Source organism: Taudactylus pleione, unplaced genomic scaffold, assembly GCF_031769625.1.
Source record: "Taudactylus pleione unplaced genomic scaffold, aTauple2 ptg000377l, whole genome shotgun sequence".
NCBI classification, from domain to species: Eukaryota; Metazoa; Chordata; class Amphibia; order Anura; family Myobatrachidae; genus Taudactylus; species Taudactylus pleione.
Window position 1 is genome coordinate 1,079,537 of NW_028284778.1, and position 26,961 is coordinate 1,106,497.

The following is a 26,961-nucleotide window of genomic DNA, read 5'->3' on the forward strand; positions in this document are numbered from 1 at the left end:
AATTTTAATGTGACATAACTGTGACACTCCCAGACCCCCTCATCTCCCCAGTCAGGTCCCTGTGTTAGTAATAGAGATAATAGTGATGTCACTGTGACACTCCCAGACTCCCTCACCTCCCCAGTCAGGTCCCTGTGTTAGTAATAGAGACATGGTGTACACTGCCGGACATCATGAAATTGTCAAACATGTCCGACAAATTTGATAGTAATGTATGTATGCCGTGGCCAACCTCCTACGTTGCATGGGAGGAACGGGGAAATGTTTCCTCCCCTTTGAAAGAACACAGACATTGTGGCCACTCACTGTACTATATCTCCTCAGTCCAGATAGCTATCCCACATATTACCCCAGACTCAATAACTGTCCCTCATATTACCCCAGACCAGATAACTATAACTTACATTGCCCCAGTCCCGATAACGATCCCACATATTATCTCAGACCAGGTAACTGTCCCTCATATTACCCAAGACCCAGTAACTAGAACACATATTGCCCCTGACCCGGTAATTAGATAACATATTGCCCCAGACCTGGTAACTGTCCCTCATATTACCACAGACCCAGTAACTAGAATGCATATTGCCCCAGACTCGGTAACATAGCCCTCATATTACCCCAGTTGCAGTAACTGTCCCTCACATTACGCCAGACCAGGTAACTAGTCCTCAAATTACCACCAGCCCCAATAGCTATCCCTCATATAACCCCAGACTGGATAACTGCCCCTCATATTACCCCAGTACCGGTAACTGTTGGTGTTAAACGAATGGGGTTATATGTATACATTTTAAATAATACCCCAAATACTGTAATTAAACAGCAGAACATGTCAATACTCCTAATATCACCTCAGAACGGTTAATAAAGTAATTCACATTGGAAATAAATATGTTCTGGCCAGCAGAGGCGCTAATTCCGTATTTAACGTCCGGGCATAACTTCGTCTACTGGAACGCAGAACCCTGATGGAACGCAGAACACGGAAGTTGGATGGACCGCAGAACCCGAAAGTAGTATGGAACGCAGAACACGGAAGTCGAATGAAACGCAGAACACGGAAGTCGGATGAAACGCAGACTCCGGTAAACGGCTGGAACGCAGAACCCGGAAGTCTGATGTCTGGATGCGGAAGTTATATGTATGTCACCGGCAACCCGGAATAAAAAGTGATCCGTGATTTGTTATGTGAGGGACGGAGAGACGCCGCTACCGGTTGGTGCTCGATATGGTATTTACTCTTATATAAATAGAGGCAAGGACATTATACTGTATATACACTAGTATCATTTATATACATCCTGATATATAGTATTATGTGGATAAAATATGTATGTACTGTTCTATTATATATAGGAGGAGGTGGCTGTAATCCATTCACCATATTGTACATAATATTTACTCAATTCATTCACATTATATAAAGAGGAGGTAATTATAGTCCATCCATTTATTCATTTCCATACTCAATTTATGCTCTGGAAGTGATAATACCCCATTCATTCACTCCCATACTCATTGTATACACACAAGGTGATAATATCCCACCATTCTCTCTCAAACACATACATATAGGAGGTGATAATACCCATTCATTCTCTCCCATACACATTATATACACAGGATGTGATAATACCCATTCATTCTCTCCCATACACATCGTATGCATAGGAAGTGATAATACCCCATTCATTCTCTCCCATACACATTGTATACGCCGGAGATGATAATACCCCATTCATTCACTCCCATACACATTATATACACAGGATGTGATAATACCCATTCATTCTCTCCCATACACATCGTATGCATAGGAAGTGATAATACCCCATTCATTCTCTCCCATACACATTGTATACGCCGGAGATGATACCCCATTCATTCACTCCAGTACACATTATATACACAGGATGTGATAATACCCCATTCATTCTCTCCCATACACATCGTATGCATAGGAAGTGATAATACCCCATTCATTCTCTCCCATACACATCGTATGCATAGGAGGTGATAATACCCCATTCATTCTCTCCCATACACATTGTATACGCCGGATATGATACCCCATTCATTCACTCCAGTACACATTATATACACAGGATGTGATAATACCCCATTCATTCTCTCCCATACACATCGTATGCATAGGAAGTGATAATACCCCATTCATTCTCTCCCATACACATCGTATGCATAGGAGGTGATAATACCCCATTCATTCTCTCCCATACACATCGTATGCATAGGAAGTGATAATACCCCATTCATTCTCTCCCATACACATTGTATACGCCGGAGATGATACCCCATTCATTCACTCCAGTACACATTATATACACAGGATGTGATAATACCCCATTCATTCTCTCCCATACACATCGTATGCATAGGAAGTGATAATACCCCATTCATTCTCTCCCATACACATTGTATACGCCGGAGATGATACCCCATTCATTCACTCCAGTACACATTATATACACAGGATGTGATAATACCCCAGTCATTCTCTCCCATACACATCGTATGCATAGGAGGTGATAATACCCCATTCATTCTCTCCCATACACATTGTATACGCCGGATATGATACCCCATTCATTCACTCCAGTACACATTATATACACAGGATGTGATAATACCCCATTCATTCTCTCCCATACACATCGTATGCATAGGAAGTGATAATACCCCATTCATTCTCTCCCATACACATCGTATGCATAGGAGGTGATAATACCCCATTCATTCTCTCCCATACACATCGTATGCATAGGATGTGATAATATCATTCATTCACTCCAGTACACATTATATACACAGGATGTGATAATACCCCATTTATTCTCTCCCATACACATCGTATGCATAGGAGGTGATAATACCCCATTCATTCTCTCCCATACACATTATATACATAGGAGGTGATAATACCCATTCATTCTCTCCCATACACATTGTATACGCCGGAGATGATACCCCATTCATTCCCTCCAATACACATTATATACACAGGATGTGATAATACCTATTCATTCTCTCCCATACACATCGTATGCATTGGAGGTGATAATACCCCATTCATTCTCTCCCATACACATCGTATGCATAGGAGGTGATAATACCCCATTCATTCTCTCCCATACACATCGTATACGCCGGAGGTGATAATACCCCATTCATTCTCTCCCATACACATTATATACATAGGAGGTGCTAATACCCATTCATTCTCTCCCATACACATTGTATACGCCGGAGATGATACCCCATTCATTCACTCCAATACACATATACACAGGATGTGATAATACCCATTCATTCTCTCCCATACACATCGTATGCATAGGAGGTGATAATACCCCATTCATTCTCTCCCATACACATTGTATACATAGGAGGTGATAATACCCATTCATTCTCTCCCATACACATTGTATACGCCGGAGACGGAGATGATACCCCATTCATTCACTCCAATACATATTATATACACAGGATGTGATAATACCTATTCATTCTCTCCCATACGCATCGTATGCATTGGAGGTGATAATACCCCATTCATTCTCTCCCATACACATCATATGCATAGGAGGTGATAATACCCATTCATTCACTCCCATACACATTATATTATTATTATTATCGTTTATATGGCGCCACAAGTGTTCCGCAGCGTCTTACAAAGTACATAAAGAAATATATTGATTTACAGTACAGTACAATACAATACAGGACATGGATAATATACAGTGCTACATTCGCGACCATAACACCCAGATAAGCAACAATGCAAAGCAACCAAGTGTTATGTTCCCTGGTAGAGAGTAAGAAGTAGATGAGGGTAGAGTAAGGAGAAGCACAAGAGGGTAGAGGGCCCTGCTCATAGGAGCTTACATTATATACACAGAAGGTGATAATACCCCATTCATTCTCTCCCATACATAGGAGGTGAAAGTACCCCATTCATTCTGTCCCATACGCATATACATAGGAGGTGATAATACCCTTTCATTATCTCCCATACACAGGAGGTGACTGTACCCCATCCATTCTCTCCATACACATTGTATACACAGGAGGTGATAATACACATTCATTCTCTGCCATACACATATACATAGGAGGTGATAATACCCCATTCATTCTCTCCCATACATATCATATGCATAGGAAGTGATAATAACCCATTCATTCTCACCCACACACATTATATACAGTGCATCCGGAAAGTATTCACAAGGCTTCACTTTTTCCACATTTTGTTATGTTACAGCCTTATTCCAAAATTGAATAAATACATTTTTGTCCTCAATATTCTACACACAATACCCCATAATGCCAAGGTGTAAAAAGTTTGAGATTTTTACAAATGTAATAATAATAAAAAGAAAAAAACATACTAAGAAATCACATGTACATAAGTATTCATAACCTTTGCTCAATACTTTGTTGATGCACATTTGGCAGCAATTACAGCCTCAAGTCTTTTTGAATAGGATGCCACAAGCTTGGCACACCTATCTTTGGGCAGTTTCGCCCATTCCTCTTTGCAGCACCTCTCAAGCTCCATCAGGTTGGATGGGAAGCGTCGGTGCACAGCCATTTTCAGATCTCTCCAGAGATGTTCAATTGGATTCAAGTCTGGGCTCTGGCTGGGCCACTCAAGGACATTCACAGAGTTGTCCTGAAGCCACTCCTTTGAGTCGTTGTCCTGCTGAAAGATGAACCATCGCCCCAGTCTGAGGTCAAGAGCGCTCTGGAGCAGGTTTTCATCCAGGATGTCTCCGTACATGGCTGCATTCATCTTTCCCTCTATCCTGACTAGTCTCCCAGTTCCTGCCGCTGAAAAACATCCCCACAGCATGATGCTGCCACCACCATGCTTCACTGTAGGGATGGTATTGGCCTGGTGATGAGCGGTGCATGGTTTCCTCCAAATTTAACTCCTTGCATTCATGCCAAAGAGTTCAACCTTTGTCTCTCATGGTCTGACAGTCATTCATGTGCATTTTGGCAAACTCCAGGCGGGCTGCCATGTGCTTTTTACTAAGGAGTGGCTTCCGTCTGGCCACTCCACCATACAGGCCTGATTGGTGGATTGCTGCAGAGATGGTTGTCCTTCTGGAAGGTTCTCCCCTCTCCACAGAGGAATGCTGTAGCTCTGATAGTGACCATCGGGTTCTTGGTCACCTCCTGACTAGGACACTTCTCCCCGATCGCTCAGTTTAGACGGCCTGGCCAACTCTAGGAAGAGCCCTGGTGGTTCTGAACTTCTTCCATTTACGGATGATGGAGGCTGCTGTGCTCATTGGGACCTTCAAAACAGCAGATATTTTTCTGTATCCTTCCCCAGATTTGTGCCTCAAGACGATCCTGTCTTGGAGGTCTACAGACAATTCCTTGGACTTCATGCTTGGTTTGTGCTCTGACATGCACTGTCAAGTGTGGGATCTTCTATAGACAGGTGTATGCCTTCAAAATCATGTCCAATCAACTGAATTTACCACAGGTGGACTCCAATTAAGCTGTAGGAACATCTCAAGGATGATCAGTGGTAACAGGATGAACCTGAGCTCAATTTTGAGCTTCATAGCAGAGGCTGTGAATACATGTACATGTGATTTCTTAGTTTTTTTATTAAATTTGCAAAAATCTCAAAAAAACTTTTTACACATTGTCATTATGGGGTATTGGGCCTGATTCAGACCCACTCGCAAGCGGCTGTCCGCTCGCAAGTGGGTCGATGTTGTGCACTGCGCATGCGCACGACAGCGGAAGCTCCGTCGTGCGCATGTGCCAGACGCGACGAGCAAAGGACTTTCCTTCGCTCGTTGTGTCTGATCAAAGGGGGCGTGTTGTCGATGTTGATTGACAGCACGCCCCCTTTGGTGGGCGTGCTGGGGGCGTGCCTCCCTGACGGGGGCCTTCCCAAGGGAGCGCCTACCGTCAGAAGCCGGCCCACTGACATCACTAGTGATGTCAGTGGGAGTGATTTTGGCTCTGATAGAGCCAAAATCACTCCGGGCCTTGCGGTTGAAAAACTCAACCGCAGGCTCCGGCTCGCAGTGGCGATGGTCAAGACCATCGCGGCCATCAAACTGCACGCTCGTATAGGCTGTGGGTGGTGACCCACAGCTATACGAGCGTCCAGGAGGACGCTCCATAATTATGGAGGGCGGCACTCATTCAGAGCGTGCGCTCTGCTCAGAGCGTACGGCTCTGAATGAGGGCCATTGTGTGTAGAATTTTGAGGACAAACATGAATTTATTCAATTTTGGAATAAGGCTGTAACATAACACAATGTGGAAAAGTGAAGCCTTGTGAATACTTTCCGGATGCACTGTACAGTCCTGTACCCGATACATTGGCCTAATACCCCCACATACAGTCTTGTACCCCATGTATTGGCCTAATATCCCCACATACAGCCCCGTGCTCAGTATATCAACCTAATATCCACCTCATACTGCCTTGTTCCCGGCATATTGGCCCCACTTACAGTTACATCAACAGTTCTGTGTCCCACATAAAAGCTTCATGCCCATTATATGTGTATAATATACAGCTCTTTGCTTAATATAAGAGCCTCATGCCACATGTAATTCCATGCCAACCCCATACACCGTTTTCCCTGATTTGAAAGACTTGTTGATGATACCCAACCTAACAGCTTTCTGCAGTCACATGCCTTCCATATGTGGCCTTGTGCCAAAACGAACAACCTCATTCCCACCATTGTATCCTTACACTAAAGCCCAGTATAATAGCCTCATGCCAAGCAAACTGCTTTATACGCAGATCGGACCCTTTCTTAGACGCCTATGCCCAGCATAAGACCCCTAACCCTCAATGCCACTCTGCGGTTCGACCAAAAATCTGGAATTTCAGGCACGATTTCATTTAATTGGCCAAACGTTGTGCGAGAGAACTTGCACTTAATTGAGTCAGGGGGGAGATTTATCAAAGCTTGGAGAGAGCTAAAGTATCAACCAATCAGCTCCTAACTGTCACTTTACAGGCTGTGTTTGAGAAATGACAGTCAGGAGCTGATTGGTTGGTACTTTCTCTCTCCAAGCTTTGATAAATCTCCCACTTAGTAGCCATATTAGACACTTTTGTCTCACAGCATTTTACCTGGTATCATTGTTTAGTTTAATTTAAGTAGATGAGTGAAGAAAGCCTGGTTGCTGACGGTTACAGAACATCTGTACTATTCTATTTGACATTGTTTTGTGTTTAGTGTTACTTTTATGCTTTGAAAGATATATTTGATGTGTTGGTGAGGTATTCATATTAATATTTATAATAATAAAAGAAAGAAAAAAAAAATAATACACACACACGCACGCACGCACGCACGTCATTGTGGGGGTGTTTTGGTGTGCAAAAAATAAGATAACTTCTGTCATTTTTATAGTAACTTAAGATAACATAAGATTAGGCCAATGCATGACCGAATATGACCTATGAAGAGACATGTTTGTACTGAAGGCTCCTCTCTCTCTTCTCCGTAAATATTGATTAGAGTCTCTCAATATTTAGGTTTCTATTGTTGTGAAGAAGTTTTGTAAGATTATCAGGAGGACTGAGCAGGACCCAGAGCCTCATCACGGTGCCTCCACCTCACTCATTGATACATGAGAGGCACAATGACCAGAAGATCCTGGATCTCACCAACAAGATCATTCAGCTGCTGACTGGAGAGGTGACTGCTGGGAATGGGACATTATACAGTAACACCAGGGGCTGTGTCTGGGTGATGACTGGAGAGGTGACTGCTGGGAATGGGACATTATACAGTAACACCAGGGGATGTGTCTGGGTGATGACTGGAGAGGTGACTGCTGGGAATGGGACATTATACAGTAACACCAGGGAATTTGTCTGGGTGATGACTGGAGAGGTGACTGCTGGGAATGGGGCATTATACAGTAACACCGGGGGATGTGTCTGGGTGATGACTGGAGAGGTGACTGCTGGGAATGGGACATTATACAGTAACACCAGGGGATGTGTCTGGGTGATGACTGGAGAGGTGACTGCTGGGAATGGGACATTATACAGTAACATCAGGGGCTGTGTCTGGGTGATGACTGGAGAGGTGACTGCTGGGAATGGGACATTATACAGTAACACCAGGGGCTGTGTCTGGGTGATGACTGGAGAGGTGACTGCTGGGAATGGGACATTATACAGTAACACCAGGGGATGTCTGGGTGATGACTGGAGAGGTGACTGCTGGGAATGGGACATTATACAGTAACATCAGGGGCTGTGTCTGGGTGATGACTGGAGAGGTGACTGCTGGGAATGGGACATTATACAGTAACACCAGGGGCTGTGTCTGGGTGATGACTGGAGAGGTGACTGCTGGGAATGGGACATTATACAGTAACACCAGGGGATGTGTCTGGGTGATGGCTGGAGAGGTGACTGCTGGGAATGGGACATTATACAGTAACATCAGGGGCTGTGTCTGGGTGATGACTGGAGAGGTGACTGCTGGGAATGGGACATTATACAGTAACACCAGGGGCTGTGTCTGGGTGATGACTGCTGGGAATGGGACATTATACAGTAACACCAGGGGATGTGTCTGGGTGATGGCTGGAGAGGTGACTGCTGGGAATGGGACATTATACAGTAACATCAGGGGCTGTGTCTGGGTGATGACTGGAGAGGTGACTGCTGGGAATGGGACATTATACAGTAACACCAGGGGCTGTGTCTGGGTGATGACTGCTGGGAATGGGACATTATACAGTAACACCAGGGGATGTGTCTGGGGGATGACTGGAGAGGTGACTGCTGGGAATGGGACATTATACAGTAACACCAGGGGCTGTGTCTGGGTGATGACTGCTGGGAATGGGACATTATACAGTAACACCAGGGGATGTGTCTGGGTGATGACTGGAGAGGTGACTGCTGGGAATGGGACATTATACAGTAACACCAGGGGCTGTGTCTGGGTGATGACTGGAGAGGTGACTGCTGGGAATGGGACATTATACAGTAACACCAGGGGATGTGTCTGGGTGATGACTGGAGAGGTGACTGCTGGGAATGGGACATTATACAGTAACATCAGGGGCTGTGTCTGGGTGATGACTGGAGAGGTGACTGCTGGGAATGGGACATTATACAGTAACACCAGGGGCTGTGTCTGGGTGATGACTGGAGAGGTGACTGCTGGGAATGGGACATTATACAGTAACACCAGGGGATGTGTCTGGGTGATGGCTGGAGAGGTGACTGCTGGGAATGGGACATTATACAGTAACATCAGGGGCTGTGTCTGGGTGATGACTGGAGAGGTGACTGCTGGGAATGGGACATTATACAGTAACACCAGGGGCTGTGTCTGGGTGATGACTGCTGGGAATGGGACATTATACAGTAACACCAGGGGATGTGTCTGGGTGATGGCTGGAGAGGTGACTGCTGGGAATGGGACATTATACAGTAACATCAGGGGCTGTGTCTGGGTGATGACTGGAGAGGTGACTGCTGGGAATGGGACATTATACAGTAACACCAGGGGCTGTGTCTGGGTGATGACTGCTGGGAATGGGACATTATACAGTAACACCAGGGGATGTGTCTGGGGGATGACTGGAGAGGTGACTGCTGGGAATGGGACATTATACAGTAACACCAGGGGCTGTGTCTGGGTGATGACTGCTGGGAATGGGACATTATACAGTAACACCAGGGGATGTGTCTGGGTGATGACTGGAGAGGTGACTGCTGGGAATGGGACATTATACAGTAACACCAGGGGCTGTGTCTGGGTGATGACTGGAGAGGTGACTGCTGGGAATGGGACATTATACAGTAACACCAGGGGATGTGTCTGGGTGATGACTGGAGAGGTGACTGCTGGGAATGGGACATTATACAGTAACATCAGGGGCTGTGTCTGGGTGATGACTGGAGAGGTGACTGCTGGGAATGGGACATTATACAGTAACACCAGGGGCTGTGTCTGGGTGATGACTGGAGAGGTGACTGCTGGGAATGGGACATTATACAGTAACACCAGGGGATGTGTCTGGGTGATGGCTGGAGAGGTGACTGCTGGGAATGGGACATTATACAGTAACATCAGGGGATGTGTCTGGGTGATGGCTGGAGAGGTGACTGCTGGGAATGGGACATTATACAGTAACATCAGGGGCTGTGTCTGGGTGATGACTGGAGAGGTGACTGCTGGGAATGGGACATTATACAGTAACACCAGGGGCTGTGTCTGGGTGATGACTGCTGGGAATGGGACATTATACAGTAACACCAGGGGATGTGTCTGGGGGATGACTGGAGAGGTGACTGCTGGGAATGGGACATTATACAGTAACACCAGGGGCTGTGTCTGGGTGATGACTGCTGGGAATGGGACATTATACAGTAACACCAGGGGATGTGTCTGGGTGATGACTGGAGAGGTGACTGCTGGGAATGGGACATTATACAGTAACACCAGGGGCTGTGTCTGGGTGATGACTGGAGAGGTGACTGCTGGGAATGGGACATTATACAGTAACACCAGGGGATGTGTCTGGGTGATGACTGGAGAGGTGACTGCTGGGAATGGGACATTATACAGTAACATCAGGGGCTGTGTCTGGGTGATGACTGGAGAGGTGACTGCTGGGAATGGGACATTATACAGTAACACCAGGGGCTGTGTCTGGGTGATGACTGGAGAGGTGACTGCTGGGAATGGGACATTATACAGTAACACCAGGGGATGTGTCTGGGTGATGGCTGGAGAGGTGACTGCTGGGAATGGGACATTATACAGTAACATCAGGGGCTGTGTCTGGGTGATGACTGGAGAGGTGACTGCTGGGAATGGGACATTATACAGTAACACCAGGGGCTGTGTCTGGGTGATGACTGCTGGGAATGGGACATTATACAGTAACACCAGGGGATGTGTCTGGGTGATGGCTGGAGAGGTGACTGCTGGGAATGGGACATTATACAGTAACATCAGGGGCTGTGTCTGGGTGATGACTGGAGAGGTGACTGCTGGGAATGGGACATTATACAGTAACACCAGGGGCTGTGTCTGGGTGATGACTGCTGGGAATGGGACATTATACAGTAACACCAGGGGATGTGTCTGGGTGATGGCTGGAGAGGTGACTGCTGGGAATGGGACATTATACAGTAACACCAGGGGATGTGTCTGGGTGATGACTGGAGAGGTGACTGCTGGGAATGGGACATTATACAGTAACATCAGGGGCTGTGTCTGGGTGATGACTGGAGAGGTGACTGCTGGGAATGGGACATTATACAGTAACACCAGGGGCTGTGTCTGGGTGATGACTGGAGAGGTGACTGCTGGGAATGGGACATTATACAGTAACACCAGGGGATGTGTCTGGGTGATGACTGGAGAGGTGACTGCTGGGAATGGGACATTATACAGTAACATCAGGGGCTGTGTCTGGGTGATGACTGGAGAGGTGACTGCTGGGAATGGGACATTATACAGTAACACCAGGGGCTGTGTCTGGGTGATGACTGGAGAGGTGACTGCTGGGAATGGGACATTATACAGTAACACCAGGGGATGTGTCTGGGTGATGGCTGGAGAGGTGACTGCTGGGAATGGGACATTATACAGTAACATCAGGGGCTGTGTCTGGGTGATGACTGGAGAGGTGACTGCTGGGAATGGGACATTATACAGTAACACCAGGGGCTGTGTCTGGGTGATGACTGCTGGGAATGGGACATTATACAGTAACACCAGGGGATGTGTCTGGGTGATGGCTGGAGAGGTGACTGCTGGGAATGGGACATTATACAGTAACATCAGGGGCTGTGTCTGGGTGATGACTGGAGAGGTGACTGCTGGGAATGGGACATTATACAGTAACACCAGGGGCTGTGTCTGGGTGATGACTGCTGGGAATGGGACATTATACAGTAACACCAGGGGATGTGTCTGGGGGATGACTGGAGAGGTGACTGCTGGGAATGGGACATTATACAGTAACACCAGGGGCTGTGTCTGGGTGATGACTGCTGGGAATGGGACATTATACAGTAACACCAGGGGATGTGTCTGGGTGATGACTGGAGAGGTGACTGCTGGGAATGGGACATTATACAGTAACACCAGGGGCTGTGTCTGGGTGATGACTGGAGAGGTGACTGCTGGGAATGGGACATTATACAGTAACACCAGGGGATGTGTCTGGGTGATGACTGGAGAGGTGACTGCTGGGAATGGGACATTATACAGTAACATCAGGGGCTGTGTCTGGGTGATGACTGGAGAGGTGACTGCTGGGAATGGGACATTATACAGTAACACCAGGGGCTGTGTCTGGGTGATGACTGGAGAGGTGACTGCTGGGAATGGGACATTATACAGTAACACCAGGGGATGTGTCTGGGTGATGGCTGGAGAGGTGACTGCTGGGAATGGGACATTATACAGTAACATCAGGGGCTGTGTCTGGGTGATGACTGGAGAGGTGACTGCTGGGAATGGGACATTATACAGTAACACCAGGGGCTGTGTCTGGGTGATGACTGCTGGGAATGGGACATTATACAGTAACACCAGGGGATGTGTCTGGGTGATGGCTGGAGAGGTGACTGCTGGGAATGGGACATTATACAGTAACACCAGGGGATGTGTCTGGGTGATGACTGGAGAGGTGAATGCTGGGAATGGGACATTATACAGTAACATCAGGGGCTGTGTCTGGGTGATGACTGGAGAGGTGACCGCTGGGAATGGGACATTATACAGTAACACCAGGGGATGTGTCTGGGTGATGACTGGAAAGGTGACTGCTGGGAATGGGACATTATACAGTAACACCAGGGGATGTGTCTGGGTGATGACTGGAGAGGTGACCGCTGGGAATGGGACATTATACAGTAACACCAGGGGATGTGTCTGGGTGATGACTGGAAAGGTGACTGCTGGGAATGGGACATTATACAGTAACACCAGGGGATGTGTCTGGGTGATGACTGTATCATTGTGTGTGTGTCAGGTTCCTATAAGGTGTCAGGATGTCACTATCAACCACCAATTAAGCTGTTTGAACAGTGTTGGACAATTGATCAGCACTAGTATTGGTTCTAAAATGAATCGGTCTGATGAGAGGTTCAGGGGGGTAATAATTATTATAAATACAATACATTGTTAAAAAAAAATATATATATATATATAAAAAAAATTCTCTATATGAAAATAATATGAAATCACAGCAATTCATACAATTCTATGTAATTATGAATAATATTTACCAGTTGTAAATTGGAATCATGTTACCTAATCATATGGTGGGTACACACTGGGCGATCAGGAAAGACAGTACGATTACGTCATCGTAATCGTACCGTCGTTCCTGATCACCTGTAGTGTTTGCACTGAACGATATGTCCGGTGCAGGCACAGTCCATCATTCCTGAACATGCCAATCTGTCGTTATCGTCAGATTGTGCTACATGTTCAGGCGATGGACAATGTCGGAAACGACCAGCAGGAGCGCGCATTGCTAGTCGTTTCCGACATAAAAGTGCACGATATGTGCACGAATACTGAGCGATCGCATGATTACGATGTCGTAATCGTGCAATCGCTCAGTAATATCGCCCAGTGTGTAAGCACCAATAGAGTTTGCAAACCCCATAAGCCTTTCGCATAGAATAAATCCCTCAGGTATTAGTTTGGCGCCTGTAAATTGTAGAACCAGGTATTCAGTGCAACAAATATAAAACTCAAATCTGTAATGTACATGCTAAAAAAAATGCTGTTCATAGAAGATTAAATATTTGGATCATCTGGGGGTTCTTGTTGTCGTTAGTAACCAGAGGTAGCGATCCAGTTCCACTGGCGTTCCTTGGCCACCCAAACACTGGCCCCCACTGTAAGTGCCAACTACGGTCCAGTTGATGGAACTGCTTACTCCTGGGGGTTGTGGCTGCTGCAGCACCTCTTTGCTGGTGGCTGTGACAGGTTCCTTCTGGCAATCGGGGCAGTCAATCTTGGAGAGGGGGTTGCCTGCATTAAGACAATGATGATTAGGTTTGACTGGGCCAATGTACTAGTACAATATGCTCATGTGTTGTTTATTTCTCCCCTGGTTACTCACATGGACACAGGCCATACCTCTCACTTTAAACACCGTGATATACATATTATTGGTCAGGGAATAGGTCTGGAGGCAGGGAACTGTAGGGTTAAATTGCTATTTAAATACATTTCCAGGAATCTGTAATTCCCAAATGACAGTATGGTTCACCAATAGAACAATTTTTACTATTTGCTCTAAAAACACGCGCGCTTGAACAGTCCAGCTTAGGCACATGATATAAGGAATGCAGTTGTCAAGGTGATGCCTTTCATTCTACCTGGGCTTGGACCAAATACTTAATTAACATGAATAATCTTGGGTAACCCCAGTGTACAAAACAGGCTGCCTGTGAAATGTAAGTACCCTAATACACTGAATTTACAATAATACACTAGGCATGCTGCACCGATAATAGAAATGCATTTATACAATAAGTTATTTCTCACTTGTTGTGTGGGTGAAGGTGGATCCAGCCACATTAAGGGCCTCAGGGCCTGATTCAGAGCCGGACGCTATTTGCGGACGGTCGTTCTGAAAAATGGGTTGGATATTTAAATAGAGCGCTCGCTCTTTGCGGTCTGTTGACGCCTCTATGTCTGAACGAGCGAACGAAACATGCGCTCGCTAATTTGAAAAAACGCCCCCTGGCCGTTCGCATCATACATCATCTCCGCTATTTATTAGATTAATCGAGTACATTGAAAGGCGTATGAACTGCTCGCTATTCTTGTGGTAGCATTTTCCTACCGCAATCATGCGAGCAGTTCAGGCTAAAAGACAACCAAGTGACGTGGTCGATGACGCTGCTTTGTTAATTATGCACACCCTTAAAACCTCCGTTTTGACCGTTTGGCACGCCTGCGTTCGGATCTCCACTCCCCGTTTTCAAGCACCTTCCCCTGTTACCACCCACAAACGCCTCATCCTGTCACTCAAATTAGCAGGCATTCGCTATTTTGCGAGCACATGATTTCCGACCGCACTGACTGGTTGGCACATGCGCATTACGACCCATACGCATGCGCAGATGTGCGAACATCGCTCGGAACGAACGAGCGGCCACTTACGAGCGGCTCTGAATCAGGCCCTCAGTTTTATCATTCACAAGGAGTGATAAAACTTGATTCCTATGATAATGGTGCTCCAGCCAATCGGCTCCCAAGTGTCACCTGAAAAATGTCAGTTGGGAGCTGATTGGCTGGAGCACCATTTATCAGGCACAGCCAGTTCTATCACTCGTTGTGAACGATAAGACTGGTTGATAAATGAGGCCCTAATTACTGTGACATCCAGCTGTTATCTCCACTATCTATTTAACAAACCTGCTTCGGGCTGTCCCTTCTCCGCTATGCGCAGTAGGAACTGGAGCGTACGCCTCAGGGGCCAACCGCTTCCACTGCTGCAAGACAGAGGAGGAGCACTTGGTGGGAAAGGGGAAAATATACAGCGGAGACAGAATGGTGAGGCGCACAGAGGTAAGACGCCATACGCTAGATCCCTTTATTAGTTACAAATAATAAAATGCTAAATTAATTTAAAAAAAACTCATCAGCCTGAATTATAATTAATTAGCGCTTTTCACACTTTAATAGTTGTTAAGTTCCGTTAACTAGTGAATGGTAGAGATGTGTCCTCACTACGCCACACAGCGCGAATTGCCTGGTGTGAATGAGCCGCCAGGTCTCATGCTACTCTGCTAGCGTCGAGTATCTTTTTTTTTTTTTTTGCCAAAAATGCGCTTAAGTTGCAATGGGATGAGACTGGGACGCACCAGCAGACTGTGCTGATCAGTCTGACATGAGACACTTGTATATCTGTCTGCACCTGAGTCTGTATATGAGGCACAACAAGACTTGGAATGAAAAAAGCTGCAGCCGCTATATTGTACCACTTCATATACAGATCCAGAGACTAAGGGGCATATTCAATTGGGCGCGAGGTTCAGCAAGGAAAAATCCTTGCGCCCAATCTTGGATTATCGCGGCTATGCGCGCTCCCGATACCCGCGGTATCCAATTAATAAAAAAAGTGGTTGAGGGGTTTTCAGAGCTGAAAATCCTGCGGCGCGTAAAAAAAAAAAAAAAAAAGTCACTTACCTGCCCGGGGGTATCCGGTGGTCTCTACAGCTCCTGGTGGTCTCCCTTCCATCTTCTCACTGGGGAGGGGGCTGTCGGGAGTCCCAGGGGCTGTAGGGATGCACAAGGGCTGCTGGGAGATGTAGTTCTCCCAGTGCCCATTCCAGGGGGCATACACACTTACAAAGTCTGACACACACTGCATATTCACCGCTGCTGCAGACCCAACACTGGATGCAGAAGACCGCGCTGCAGAAGGTAAGTAATTAAGGACTGATTAAGCTAATTGGAAACTTCCAATTGCTTAATTAGTCCTCAGGGGGGTTACCGCTGGGGTTCCAGAGCAAGTCCTACTGATTTTTCATAAAAATAACGATTTTAGGAAAACTCAAACTTGCTCTGGAGGTGCGAAAAAAAAACAAACTCCCGGCGCTCAAGAAAGGAAAAAATCCGCACCTAATCGAATAGCAAAAATCCCGCACCTGTAGGAAATACCTCGCAGGTGCAGGATTTTTGCTACTCTCGCCCTCAATTGAATATGCCCCACAGTCGTACACACAGATATACAAGTGTCACATATCAAATGAATCAGCGACTTAGTCACATTTTTGGCAAAAAAAAGACGCCCAACATTAGCAGAATCTCGCGGGACCTGGCGCGCCTAGAGGGGTTTTTTAGCGCGACTGCAGCAAAGATGTATAAGGACACGTGTGTGTAAACTGTTTCATAAAGCTGCTAATTTGTGTTCAGACATTTTTCATGATGTATTTTCTATCTACAGATTTATCCCCTGGAGGAATGGACCTCCATTTCCCCCCGTCAGGTTTAAAAAATGAAGATCACAGCTTTATTAGGGATAACAAGGAAGACAAATTCTCAACCACGTGTGACCTAAACGGTAATATTTGTGTCGACAATACGGCGAAGGAATTTGGGCAAAACACGCCCGCTACTATTAAGGAAGAATCTGAAGGGAATGTCTCGGACAGTGAAATGTACGCCGATTATTCACATTTTCACATTAAGGAGGAATCTATCTCCAGTGAGGACGGAGACATCACAGATACTGAGAGTGATACTCCCATAGGTCATATACACTATGCATCTACTCCTATTAAGGATGAATCAGTCTCATGTGATGAAGGAAACCTCACAGACACTGACATTGATATACCCTCAGTTAATGCACAGTATTCAGCTATTCTTATTAATATTAAGGGGGAATCTGTCTTACCAGTAGAAGAAAGTTTCACAGACCCTGACATTTGTACGGATACAGGACATAAAGCTACTTATGTAGAGGGAGATGACGCCTCAGATGAAGGAGGAAGACTCACTGAGGTATGTACACCTACAGAGTCGCCATTCACATCTATTCATATTAAGGAGGAATCGGTCTCCAGTGAAGAAGACGATCTCGCAGACACGGACAGTTTTGCCTCTACTGATAATCTGCAGACACAGTACACTTCTGCTCGTATTAATGAGGACCCGGTGTCGTGCCAAAGCACGGGAAAGCCGTTCACTTGCAATGAGTGCGGCAAACATTTCTCTCTGGAATCCAGACTTGTATCACACCAGAAAAGCCACACGATAGAAAAACCTTTCCCGTGCTCTGAATGCGGCCAGTGTTTCAGCACCAAGCCCATTCTCGCAGCGCACCAGCGAATTCACACCGGCGAGAAGCCTTTTGCCTGCTCGGAGTGCGCCGAGCGTTTCTCCTGCCGATCCAACCTAAACGTCCACCGGATGAAACACACGGGAGAGAAGCCCTTCACCTGCCCCGAATGCGGGAAAGGTTTTGCCGTCAAAGCGGAATTCGGCCGACACTTAAACACGCACACGGGGGAGAAACCGTTCTTTTGCGCCGAATGTGGGAATTTTTTCGCCTCAATGGCAAATCTAATTAAGCATCAGAGGATTCACACGGGAGAGAAGCCGTACTGCTGCCCCGATTGCGGGAAATGTTACACTCTAAAAGTGACGCTCGACCGGCATAAACAAACCCACACGGGCGAGAAACCGTATCTGTGCACCAAGTGTGGGAAAGGTTTTTCTCGTAAAACCATCCTCGCCGACCACCAGCGGATTCACACAGGAGAGAAGCCTTTTTGTTGCGACGAATGTGGTAAAAGTTTTTTCGGGAGGTCGGGTCTTGCCCATCATCAAAAAAAGCACACGGGGATAAGACCCTTTCCCTGCCCGGAATGTGGCAAATGTTTTATGAACAAATCTGATGTGACGATCCATCAAAAATGTCACTCGAATGAAAAACCGTACTCCTGTCCTGAATGCGGCAAGTGTTACGCCAGTAAGTCCTACATCGGTGAACACATGAAAACCCACAAAGGGGAGAAGCCATTTTCTTGCTCTGAATGTGGGAAAAGTTTTACTAGGAAAGCATATCTTTATAACCATCAGAAGACTCACAACGGGGAAAAATCCCATTGCTGCAATGTCTGCGGGAAATGTTTCCTCCATAAGTCGGATCTGGCGATACACCAGCACAGGCACACGGGAGAGAAGCCTTACGAATGTTTTGTGTGCGGGAAATGTTTTGCCGTCAAATCGGGCCTCATTCTTCATCAAAAAGTTCACAACAAGATAGAAGCTATAGTGGTGTCCTGAATGGGGAATAAAGTTTAATTTAAAAAAAAAAAAAAAAACAGAACTTTTCTGGGATAACAAAAATATGTCCCTCATTTTTTTTTTATTTTTTTTTATAATATAAATAAATCGTGAACTTTAAACTACCAATTTTCTTGTGCATAACCCCAAATAATGTATTCTATAAGTTTAAATATGTCTGAATTGAGTAATAAATCTGAAAATCATATATATTTCATGATCTGGTTCTTTTATACAAAGTACGTCCATTGGAATTGTGTGTCCCAAAGTTAAACCTTTTACTGGGATCGCTACAGTCCTGAGCTCTGTTTTTCACAGGTCTGGAACCCTGGTCTTCAGATGTGATGTTTCAATTTATAATTTGTATTTTATTGTGGCCAGAAATCAATTTTTGCACTTTTAAGACCGTTTTTCCTGGTGCCCAAAACTGACAACAGACAAATAGCCGAATGCAGGGCCGTAACTAGGGTAGTGCGACTTGTGCCATGGCACAGGGCACTGCAGGACAGGGGGCACTGTTTGGGCCTGCCAGTTTTCCTGTTTATTATCATTCTCACTTGTAGCTTCCTCTTCTTTTATCCTCAGCATCTCATAGCCTCCCCTATCTCTTCCCTGGCCCTTGTCCATGAGGCCATGGGCCTTTTTCAGGTGTACTATCTTATGTAACTATTTAAAAAATTAGGTGGGGGGGGGAGCACCAATGCTCTCTCTGGCACAGGGCACTAAAAAGTGTAGTTACGGCTCTGGCCGAATGTAGTAGAATCCGGGTTGTGGGCAGCTGCGAGATATCCGCGATGTAGCTGCTAGATTCAAAGTGGCAATTTGTTTTAAAGCAAAATCAACCTGGGCTTTCCTTTTAAAATAAATTTGAATAAAATAAATTGCTGCTTTAAATATAGCGGCTAACGTTGCCTGCAACTCGAAGACTGTTACATTGGGGCAAAACTGTTTAATCATATTTAAGTTATGTGTGTGTGTGTGTGTGTGTGTGTGTGTATGTATGTATATATATATGTGTGTGTGTGTGTGTGTATATATATATATATATATATATATATATATATATACACACACACACACAGTGTGTGTGTATATATATATATATATATATATATATACAGTGTGTGTGTATATATATATATATATATATATATATATATACAGTATGTATGTATGTATATATATATATATATATATATATATATATATATATATATATATATATATATAATTTGTGACATTGAGCAACAAAATACCTCACAAAGAAGACTCATTGAGTGACAGAGTGTGAAGGATGAAATTGTGGCTGCTCCCAGGGGCGGGAAAGGTAAATGGTCAGAGGGCAGTGTTAGATTAAAATCGACCTTTAGTAAATTTACCCCTATCTAAATCGATGTTTTTATTTTTATATTGATTTTTAAATGTTAGTAAGTGTGCGACTTAGCCCCTGAAACACATCGATTTAGATCGATCAAAATCGACCTTTAGTAAATGTACCCCCTAGTATGCAGGGAGTGTGAAGAGATGGGTATCTGCTGGAGGTACGGGAAATAGAGCAGATTTAATGGATTCCTCACTGTGCTAAAGCCAGGGTGACCATACGCTGGTAAGTGTGTTGGGGCGTTTGTGAAGAAGACTGGTAATATATACTAAATTAGATGTGTGCAATCCTAATTGCCTGCTCTGTTGTATTGCTGACATGCCTTTTTCTTCTACCCTGGGTGTGGATTAAATGATCTACACTACTTAGATAGACAGTCAAAAGATCGACACCAAATGGTACACTGGCAATAGGTTGACGCAGAAAAGGTTGACATTGATGAAGATCGAAAGATCGACTGATACAAAAGGTTGACACACAAAAAAATGGTCGACACTTTTATTTTTTTCTAACCCTAATCTTCACCGTAACCCTTTCATTAGTGCCTAACCCTCCCGCTGCCTAACCCAAACAAACCATGTGTTGACCAGCCTAATGTTGACATTTTGACCAGCTCGACATTTTGTGCCTGTCGACCATTTGGTGTCTACCTAGACACACTGGACCTTTTCATTGTCTATCGATCGCTATCCACTACCCTCATAACTGCCAGATATAGTCAAGCTGTCAGAGTATACTGGCCTCGAGATAGAGATAATCTTTTTAGGGTTTGACAAATGACCAATGGTAAATGTGCTACAATATTTTAAATAAATCTGTGTAAATATATAGTTTTCTGAACTGTCGCTTTGAATAATGACCAGTGGTCATAAAATATATTGGGGCAAAATATCTTTGCGTGTACATATCTGGTGATCTCCAGCAGAATCATCACCCAAGGTCATGTTACTGGAGGTAAAAAGAGAGTGGATTGGAGAAAGCGTTGGGAACTCACTGTATAACCGTATCCGTTTCAGTTCTTTTGGATGAAGCACGGAATGGTATGTACTGCAATTATCTATGAAACAAGTTGGCAGCGTCATACTTCACCACTAATAACAGGCTTTGGAATGTTCTATAGCACCTTCAGTCCTCAACTACCTCCAAAAGGTCATGTTTTCTGGATTTCCTTATTCATGCACATGCAGTTAATCTATTGTGCTGGGTCAGCTTCCACAGAAAGAAATTCTCAAAACATGACCTGTATGGAGAGCTTTAGAGCTTCTGTCTTATAGCATAAATCACCTGTCCCATTTTTTGTCTGCTATCATGTGACCACCGAGGAGCTTGGTGACTGACTGGCTCAGCAACTGGCTATGTTACCCATAGGAATCTGCAACACAAATTAGGGAAGACTTACTTATAGGAGAATATCCTAGGAAAAATACAAAACTTACTGATTAAACACCATTTTGTTTTCTATTTGGGTGTGCGCCTTTAAATATTCAGTGTTTGTTTAATAACTGGAAAGGGGGGACCTAGACTGCACACCCTGAAATATATATACAATGGGAGGTGCTACCTGTGGAGACTATTGTTGCAAACATACAAAAAAGATTTACAGATGCACAACTCCAACATTACTCATTATATATAATAATACATTTTGCAATAGCATTTTGCAAATAATAAAAGAGGTTTTGGCATAATCATGGCCATGGTTATGGGCCTACCCACCGCACCCAGGTAACCTCTGCGGGTAGGTCCCTAACCTACTGGTGTTGAAATCCAGAGCGCAGGATACCCCCAAACCAGCCCAGCTGAGCCACCCCAGGGCATCGCTCCAATAAGGAAAGGTGAAGTGTAAAAAGGTGGAGGATAGATAAGAGCAGCTGCTGCTGCATGTAGGGAGGTGAAAAATAAAGATGTTAAAATAATACATATATAATAAACAAACAATGGATGTACTAAAAGTGCAAGAAAGGAAATATGTGTATATAATGCGATGCCCTGAAGCAGCCCAACCAAAGCAATTCAGGGGACCCACGCCCCAAATATCAACCCTTAGCTGCACTGCAGTATAAACATTTTTAGGACTTACCTAGGATTGTGCCTCTTGTTAAAGTGCAGTCAAAATGCCAGATCCCTGCTTAAAACCAATAAGGGACAGGTGGGAAGGGGTGTTAGCCTAGATTGAAGGCGTCTCATACCTTCAAGTGTGCATAAGAATACACTAAATAGAATATGTGGAAAGGGGGGACCTAGACTGCACACCCTGAAAATATATACAATGGGAGGTGCTACCTGTGGAGACTATTGTTGCAAACATACAAAAAGATTTACAGATGCACAACCCCAAACCAGCGTATCCTGCGCTCTGGATTTCAACCCCAGTAGGTTAGGGACCTACCCGCAGAGGTTACCTGGGCACGGTGGGTAGGCCCATAACCATGGCCATGATTATGCCAAAACCTCTTTTATTATTTGCAAAATGTATTATTATTATATATAATGAGTAATGTTGGAGTTGTGCATCTGTAAATCTTTTTTGTATGTTTGTTTAATAACTGTCCATTTTTTTTTTTTCTTTTGTTTTATTGAACAATCCCAAGTGTACTACAGCAAAACTATCTAATATTGTAGATACTTGGCGTGGCCTAAAATGTCTATATATTATGCAAGAACCTGGTGTGCTCGGCTTACTGGTAATTTAGTCATATATTTAGACACACTTGTAACAACATAGTTATAATCATATAACAGTCATATATTCTACTACAGTAAAAACTAATTTCATTTCTATAATTCAATACTTTTCACATTCAAAAGCTTTTTCCTTTTTCCAAATTAGTCCTTTTGAGTTTTTTTTTTTTTTTTTTTTAAGTACACATTTAAACCAACTTTATTTGTATTAAACGACCAAAATAACAATTATTTTCCCATAATCTTCAATTTATGTTCACCAGATTATTTTGTTTATTCTGCCATTGAAGACTTTTTTTTTTTTAATACTTATGGCATCATACATAGAATAATGTTCTACACGGATCTCTGTTGGAAGTGTGAAAAAAAATAAAATAATTTGTTGTATTTATTTTTCTTCCGCTTTGGAGAAAACACCTATGGCTAAAATCTATATATCTAAAGGCTAAAGCAGCTCCTCACCTCTATGGGGGGGAATTCAAGTGTCTTGCGCACCGAAGGCCACAAGATGGCGCCTGATGGAGCTCCGTTCGGGCGCGCACAGGAATTGACAACAGTAGCCCGGCATTGAATGGTTGCCGGGCTTCCGACATCAAATCATGCGATGGCAACTAGCCATCGCATCGCAACAAATCGATAGTATACGATGGTTATACTTTTGTGCAAAAAGGGGTGGGACTTGTGTGAAAGCAGGTGGAGCCTCATGGCTCCCCTGACTTAAGTCACTGTGGGGGCGTGCCCAGTACTCTCGAGATGCTGGGCTGTCCCCTGGCTGCCCCTACATTGTGAATAGATACCATGAGCATGCGCATGGCATCTATTCTTCCGCTGCTCCCCTTAACACGTCTAGCCATCGTATGGGCATCGGGAAGCTGCATCCGATGGCTGGTAACCATCAAATTCCTGGTATTCGATGGAAAAAGTATTTCCACCTAATCAGAAACATCGATGGTTGCTAACCATTGGCTTCCAATGTCTTTCCCTAGCGCACAGCCGCCAGCGCCGACATTTCTACATGTTATCACTAGACAGGAACTAAGGGACCACATCATTTGACGGAGGGGACTTTCCTCTTTCAAACGAGAGTACCTGCCAGGACAGAGGGAGGATATTCAATAGTGTAAGGGGGTTTTATCTGCAGATCACCCTGATTACTGGACAAACACTTCTAAGGGTACACACAGCTTTAAGAGAGGAGACTCGTCTCTTTCAAACCATTGTACCCCAGGTCTGTAGGTGAAAGGATGGGGGGGGGAGATACGGGACGTTTGTTCCCCCACACATGTCCGATTACTTTTCTGTAGTGTATGTAAGCCCCATCCCCTCAGTGACTTAGCACACCGGCCTTTCGCCAGTAAAGTGCTGCCTGCTCTCCACCAATTGTAATTACAGGTCTTTTTTTTTTACTTAACCAATAGCACTGTAGTGCTGAGGACCAGTGGGACTTGTTGCTTGCAGTGTTTCTTACCGCATCCTTGAGCGGTTAAAAGATTCCAACAGGCCAGTATAAAATCCTTAACTCTTTTCCTTCCCAATTCCCTTATAATCCTCTGTAGAGGTCACAGCAACAGAGAATTTATAGCGATAACAGAGCTGGCGGCTCCCCTGTTAAAGGGATAAGACCTCATTGGGCTATGACCTCCCCCCCAAAAAACCCTAATCAACTAAAGAACCATTTTGATCCCATACTGATTTCAAGGCAGGCTTGTTCTCTTGTCTGTGCTGGCTTTCATACGCTGGTATAACGTCCAAGTGCTGGGACAGCCTACTCAATTGTACCACCTGTTACTCCCCTTGTTTATCTAAGTTGGTGGAGCTACTGATGGTTCCTTTCATTGTAAGTACTCGAGCAAGGCCTTCTTGAGACCACAATACTGCACATCCTGGTTTTGTTGGTTAATGCAGAGATTCCCAAACGCGGTCCTAAAGGCACCCTAACAGTCCATGTTTTAAGGATATCCATGTGTGACCACAGGTAACTTAATTAGTACATCAGTCAATTTGATGTAACAGTGTGCTCAACCATGGATATCTCTAAAACCTGTACTGTTGGGGAGCCTTGAGGAACGCGTTTGGGAACCTCTGGGTTAATGTATTTTCGAGTTTTGAGGCAAAATAGCCATCTACTTGCATACGGCTGCATAGACACGGGTAATGGCTGGTATATAAGGACTGTTCTGCCTGAGCTGTAATTATGTAATTAGCAGTGTTACTTCGGACAGAGATTCCCAGTCCAGGTTTTAAGGATATCCATGGTTGAGCAGAGTATTAATTTTCTGTTTCATACATTTTTTTTGGGAAAAAATATCACAGGTTCTCTAGGGGATCTCCGTACAACTGCAACCAGTCATGGCCATTTGCTATCGTACGTTCTGGATAAAACACTGGAGCATTTCAGCCTGTGCAGATTTATTGTGGTATCACTGAGACACCCGTCCTTCTATTTTTGTATTTTGTTCTTGCTTTGACCATCTTCGCTGATCAAAATGTAGAATTAGGTGTGGCGGTTCCTGTGATCGTATGAAAACCCTGACCGTGTGATTTTCTGATAGCTGTATACTACTCTGTGACATGTGTCCTACCTTCCACTAAGAGAAGTTGCCCCATAGAAACCAATCAGCTTCCAGCTGTGATTAATCTAGCACAGTCTATAAAATGACAGAAGCTGATTGGTTGCGGCTTCTCCACTTTATCTTGCTCCCACTATAGGAGTAAAAAATTTTGGAAAAAAAATTCAGGCTTAAAAGATTTTTTTTTTCCATTAAATGGACCAAGGAACAACATTTATCAAAAGTGTAGAGACTCCTACAGGATAACTTTGGTATGTGTTGCATGGAATAGCATTTCCAGAAGAGATAACGTCACTTAACTTTTGTTTTTTTTCTTATTTGCACTTAATTTTTTTTTTTTTTTTCTTTGTCGGACAAAGGGAGTCCGCTGTTATCTTCTTGTATGAAGGTCTAGCACAGGGGTGGACACAGCTGCTGTAGAACAACACATTCCAGCAAGCTCTGCCACAGTTAGGTATTTGGTCATGCTGAAAACTGTTGCAGGGCATGCTGGGATGTGTAGTTCAACAGTAGCCGGAGGGCCCCTTATTGTCCACCCCTGGTTTAACAGTACAATTGGTCTCTCAAGATAACCACTTAACGTCCTGTATAGCTTTTTATACAGTCAGGTGCATAACTATTGGGACATTGACAGAATTTTCATATTTTGGCCTCTATTCACCACCACAATGGCTTTGAAATGAAACAAACAAGATGTGCTTTAACTGCAGACTTTCAGATTTAATTTGAGGGTAATTACATCCAAATCAGGTGAACGGTGTAGGAATTACAATGGTTTCTATATTTGCCTCCCACAAGGGGCCAAAAGTAATGGGACAAACTAAACAATCCTAAATCTAACTTTCACTTTTTAATACTTTGTTGCAAATCCTTTGCAGGCAATTACAGCCTGAAGTGTGAAATGCATAGACATCACCAGACGCTGGGTTTCATCTCTGGTGATGCTCTGCCAGGCCTCTACTGCAAATGTCTTCAGTTCCTGCTTGTTCTTGGAGCATTTTCCCTTCAGTTTTGTCTTCATCAAGTGAAATGCATGCTCAGCCGGATTCAGGTCAGGGGATTGACTTGGCCATTGCATAACATTCCACTTTTTAGCCTTAAAAAACTCTTTGGTTGCTTTTGCAGTATGCTTCGGGTCATTGTCCATCTGCACTGTGAAGCGACGTCCAATGAGTTCTGAAGCATTTGACTGAATATGAGCATATAATATTGCCCGAAACACTTCAGAATTCATTCTGATTTTGTCAGCAATCACATCATCAATAAATACAAGGGAACCAGTTCCATTGGCAGCCATACATGCCCACGCCATGACACTACCACCACCATGCTTCACTGATGAGGTGGTATGTTTTGGATCATGAGCAGTTCCTTTCCTTCTCCATACTCTTCTCTTCCGATCACTCTGGTACAAGTTATTCTTTGTCTCATCTGTCCATAGGATGTTGTTCCAGAACTGTAATGGCTTTTTTTAGATGTTTTTTGGCAAACTCTA

At 44.4% G+C, this 26,961-nt stretch overlaps 1 protein-coding gene across 4 annotated transcripts; it reads left to right on the forward strand.

Moving 5' to 3' along the window:
- The first annotated feature begins 1,152 nt into the window (after nt 1-1,152).
- LOC148507986 (uncharacterized) lies at nt 1,153-18,871 on the forward strand. 4 transcript variants are annotated; one of them, XM_088445105.1, is made up of 4 exons: nt 1,153-1,234; nt 7,559-7,721; nt 15,487-15,605; nt 16,987-18,871. In XM_088445105.1, the coding sequence occupies exon 4, from the start codon at nt 17,004-17,006 to the stop codon at nt 18,831-18,833; it is 1,830 nt and encodes a 609-aa protein (XP_088301231.1). In that variant the 5' UTR covers nt 1,153-1,234; nt 7,559-7,721; nt 15,487-15,605; nt 16,987-17,003; the 3' UTR covers nt 18,834-18,871. The 4 variants fall into 4 exon arrangements, with proteins under 4 accessions (XP_088301231.1, XP_088301229.1, XP_088301232.1 ...); XM_088445103.1 differs by lacking the exon at nt 15,487-15,605; XM_088445106.1 differs by lacking the exon at nt 15,487-15,605 and having other exon boundaries at nt 1,161-1,218.
- Nucleotides 18,872-26,961: the final 8,090 nt, after the last annotated feature.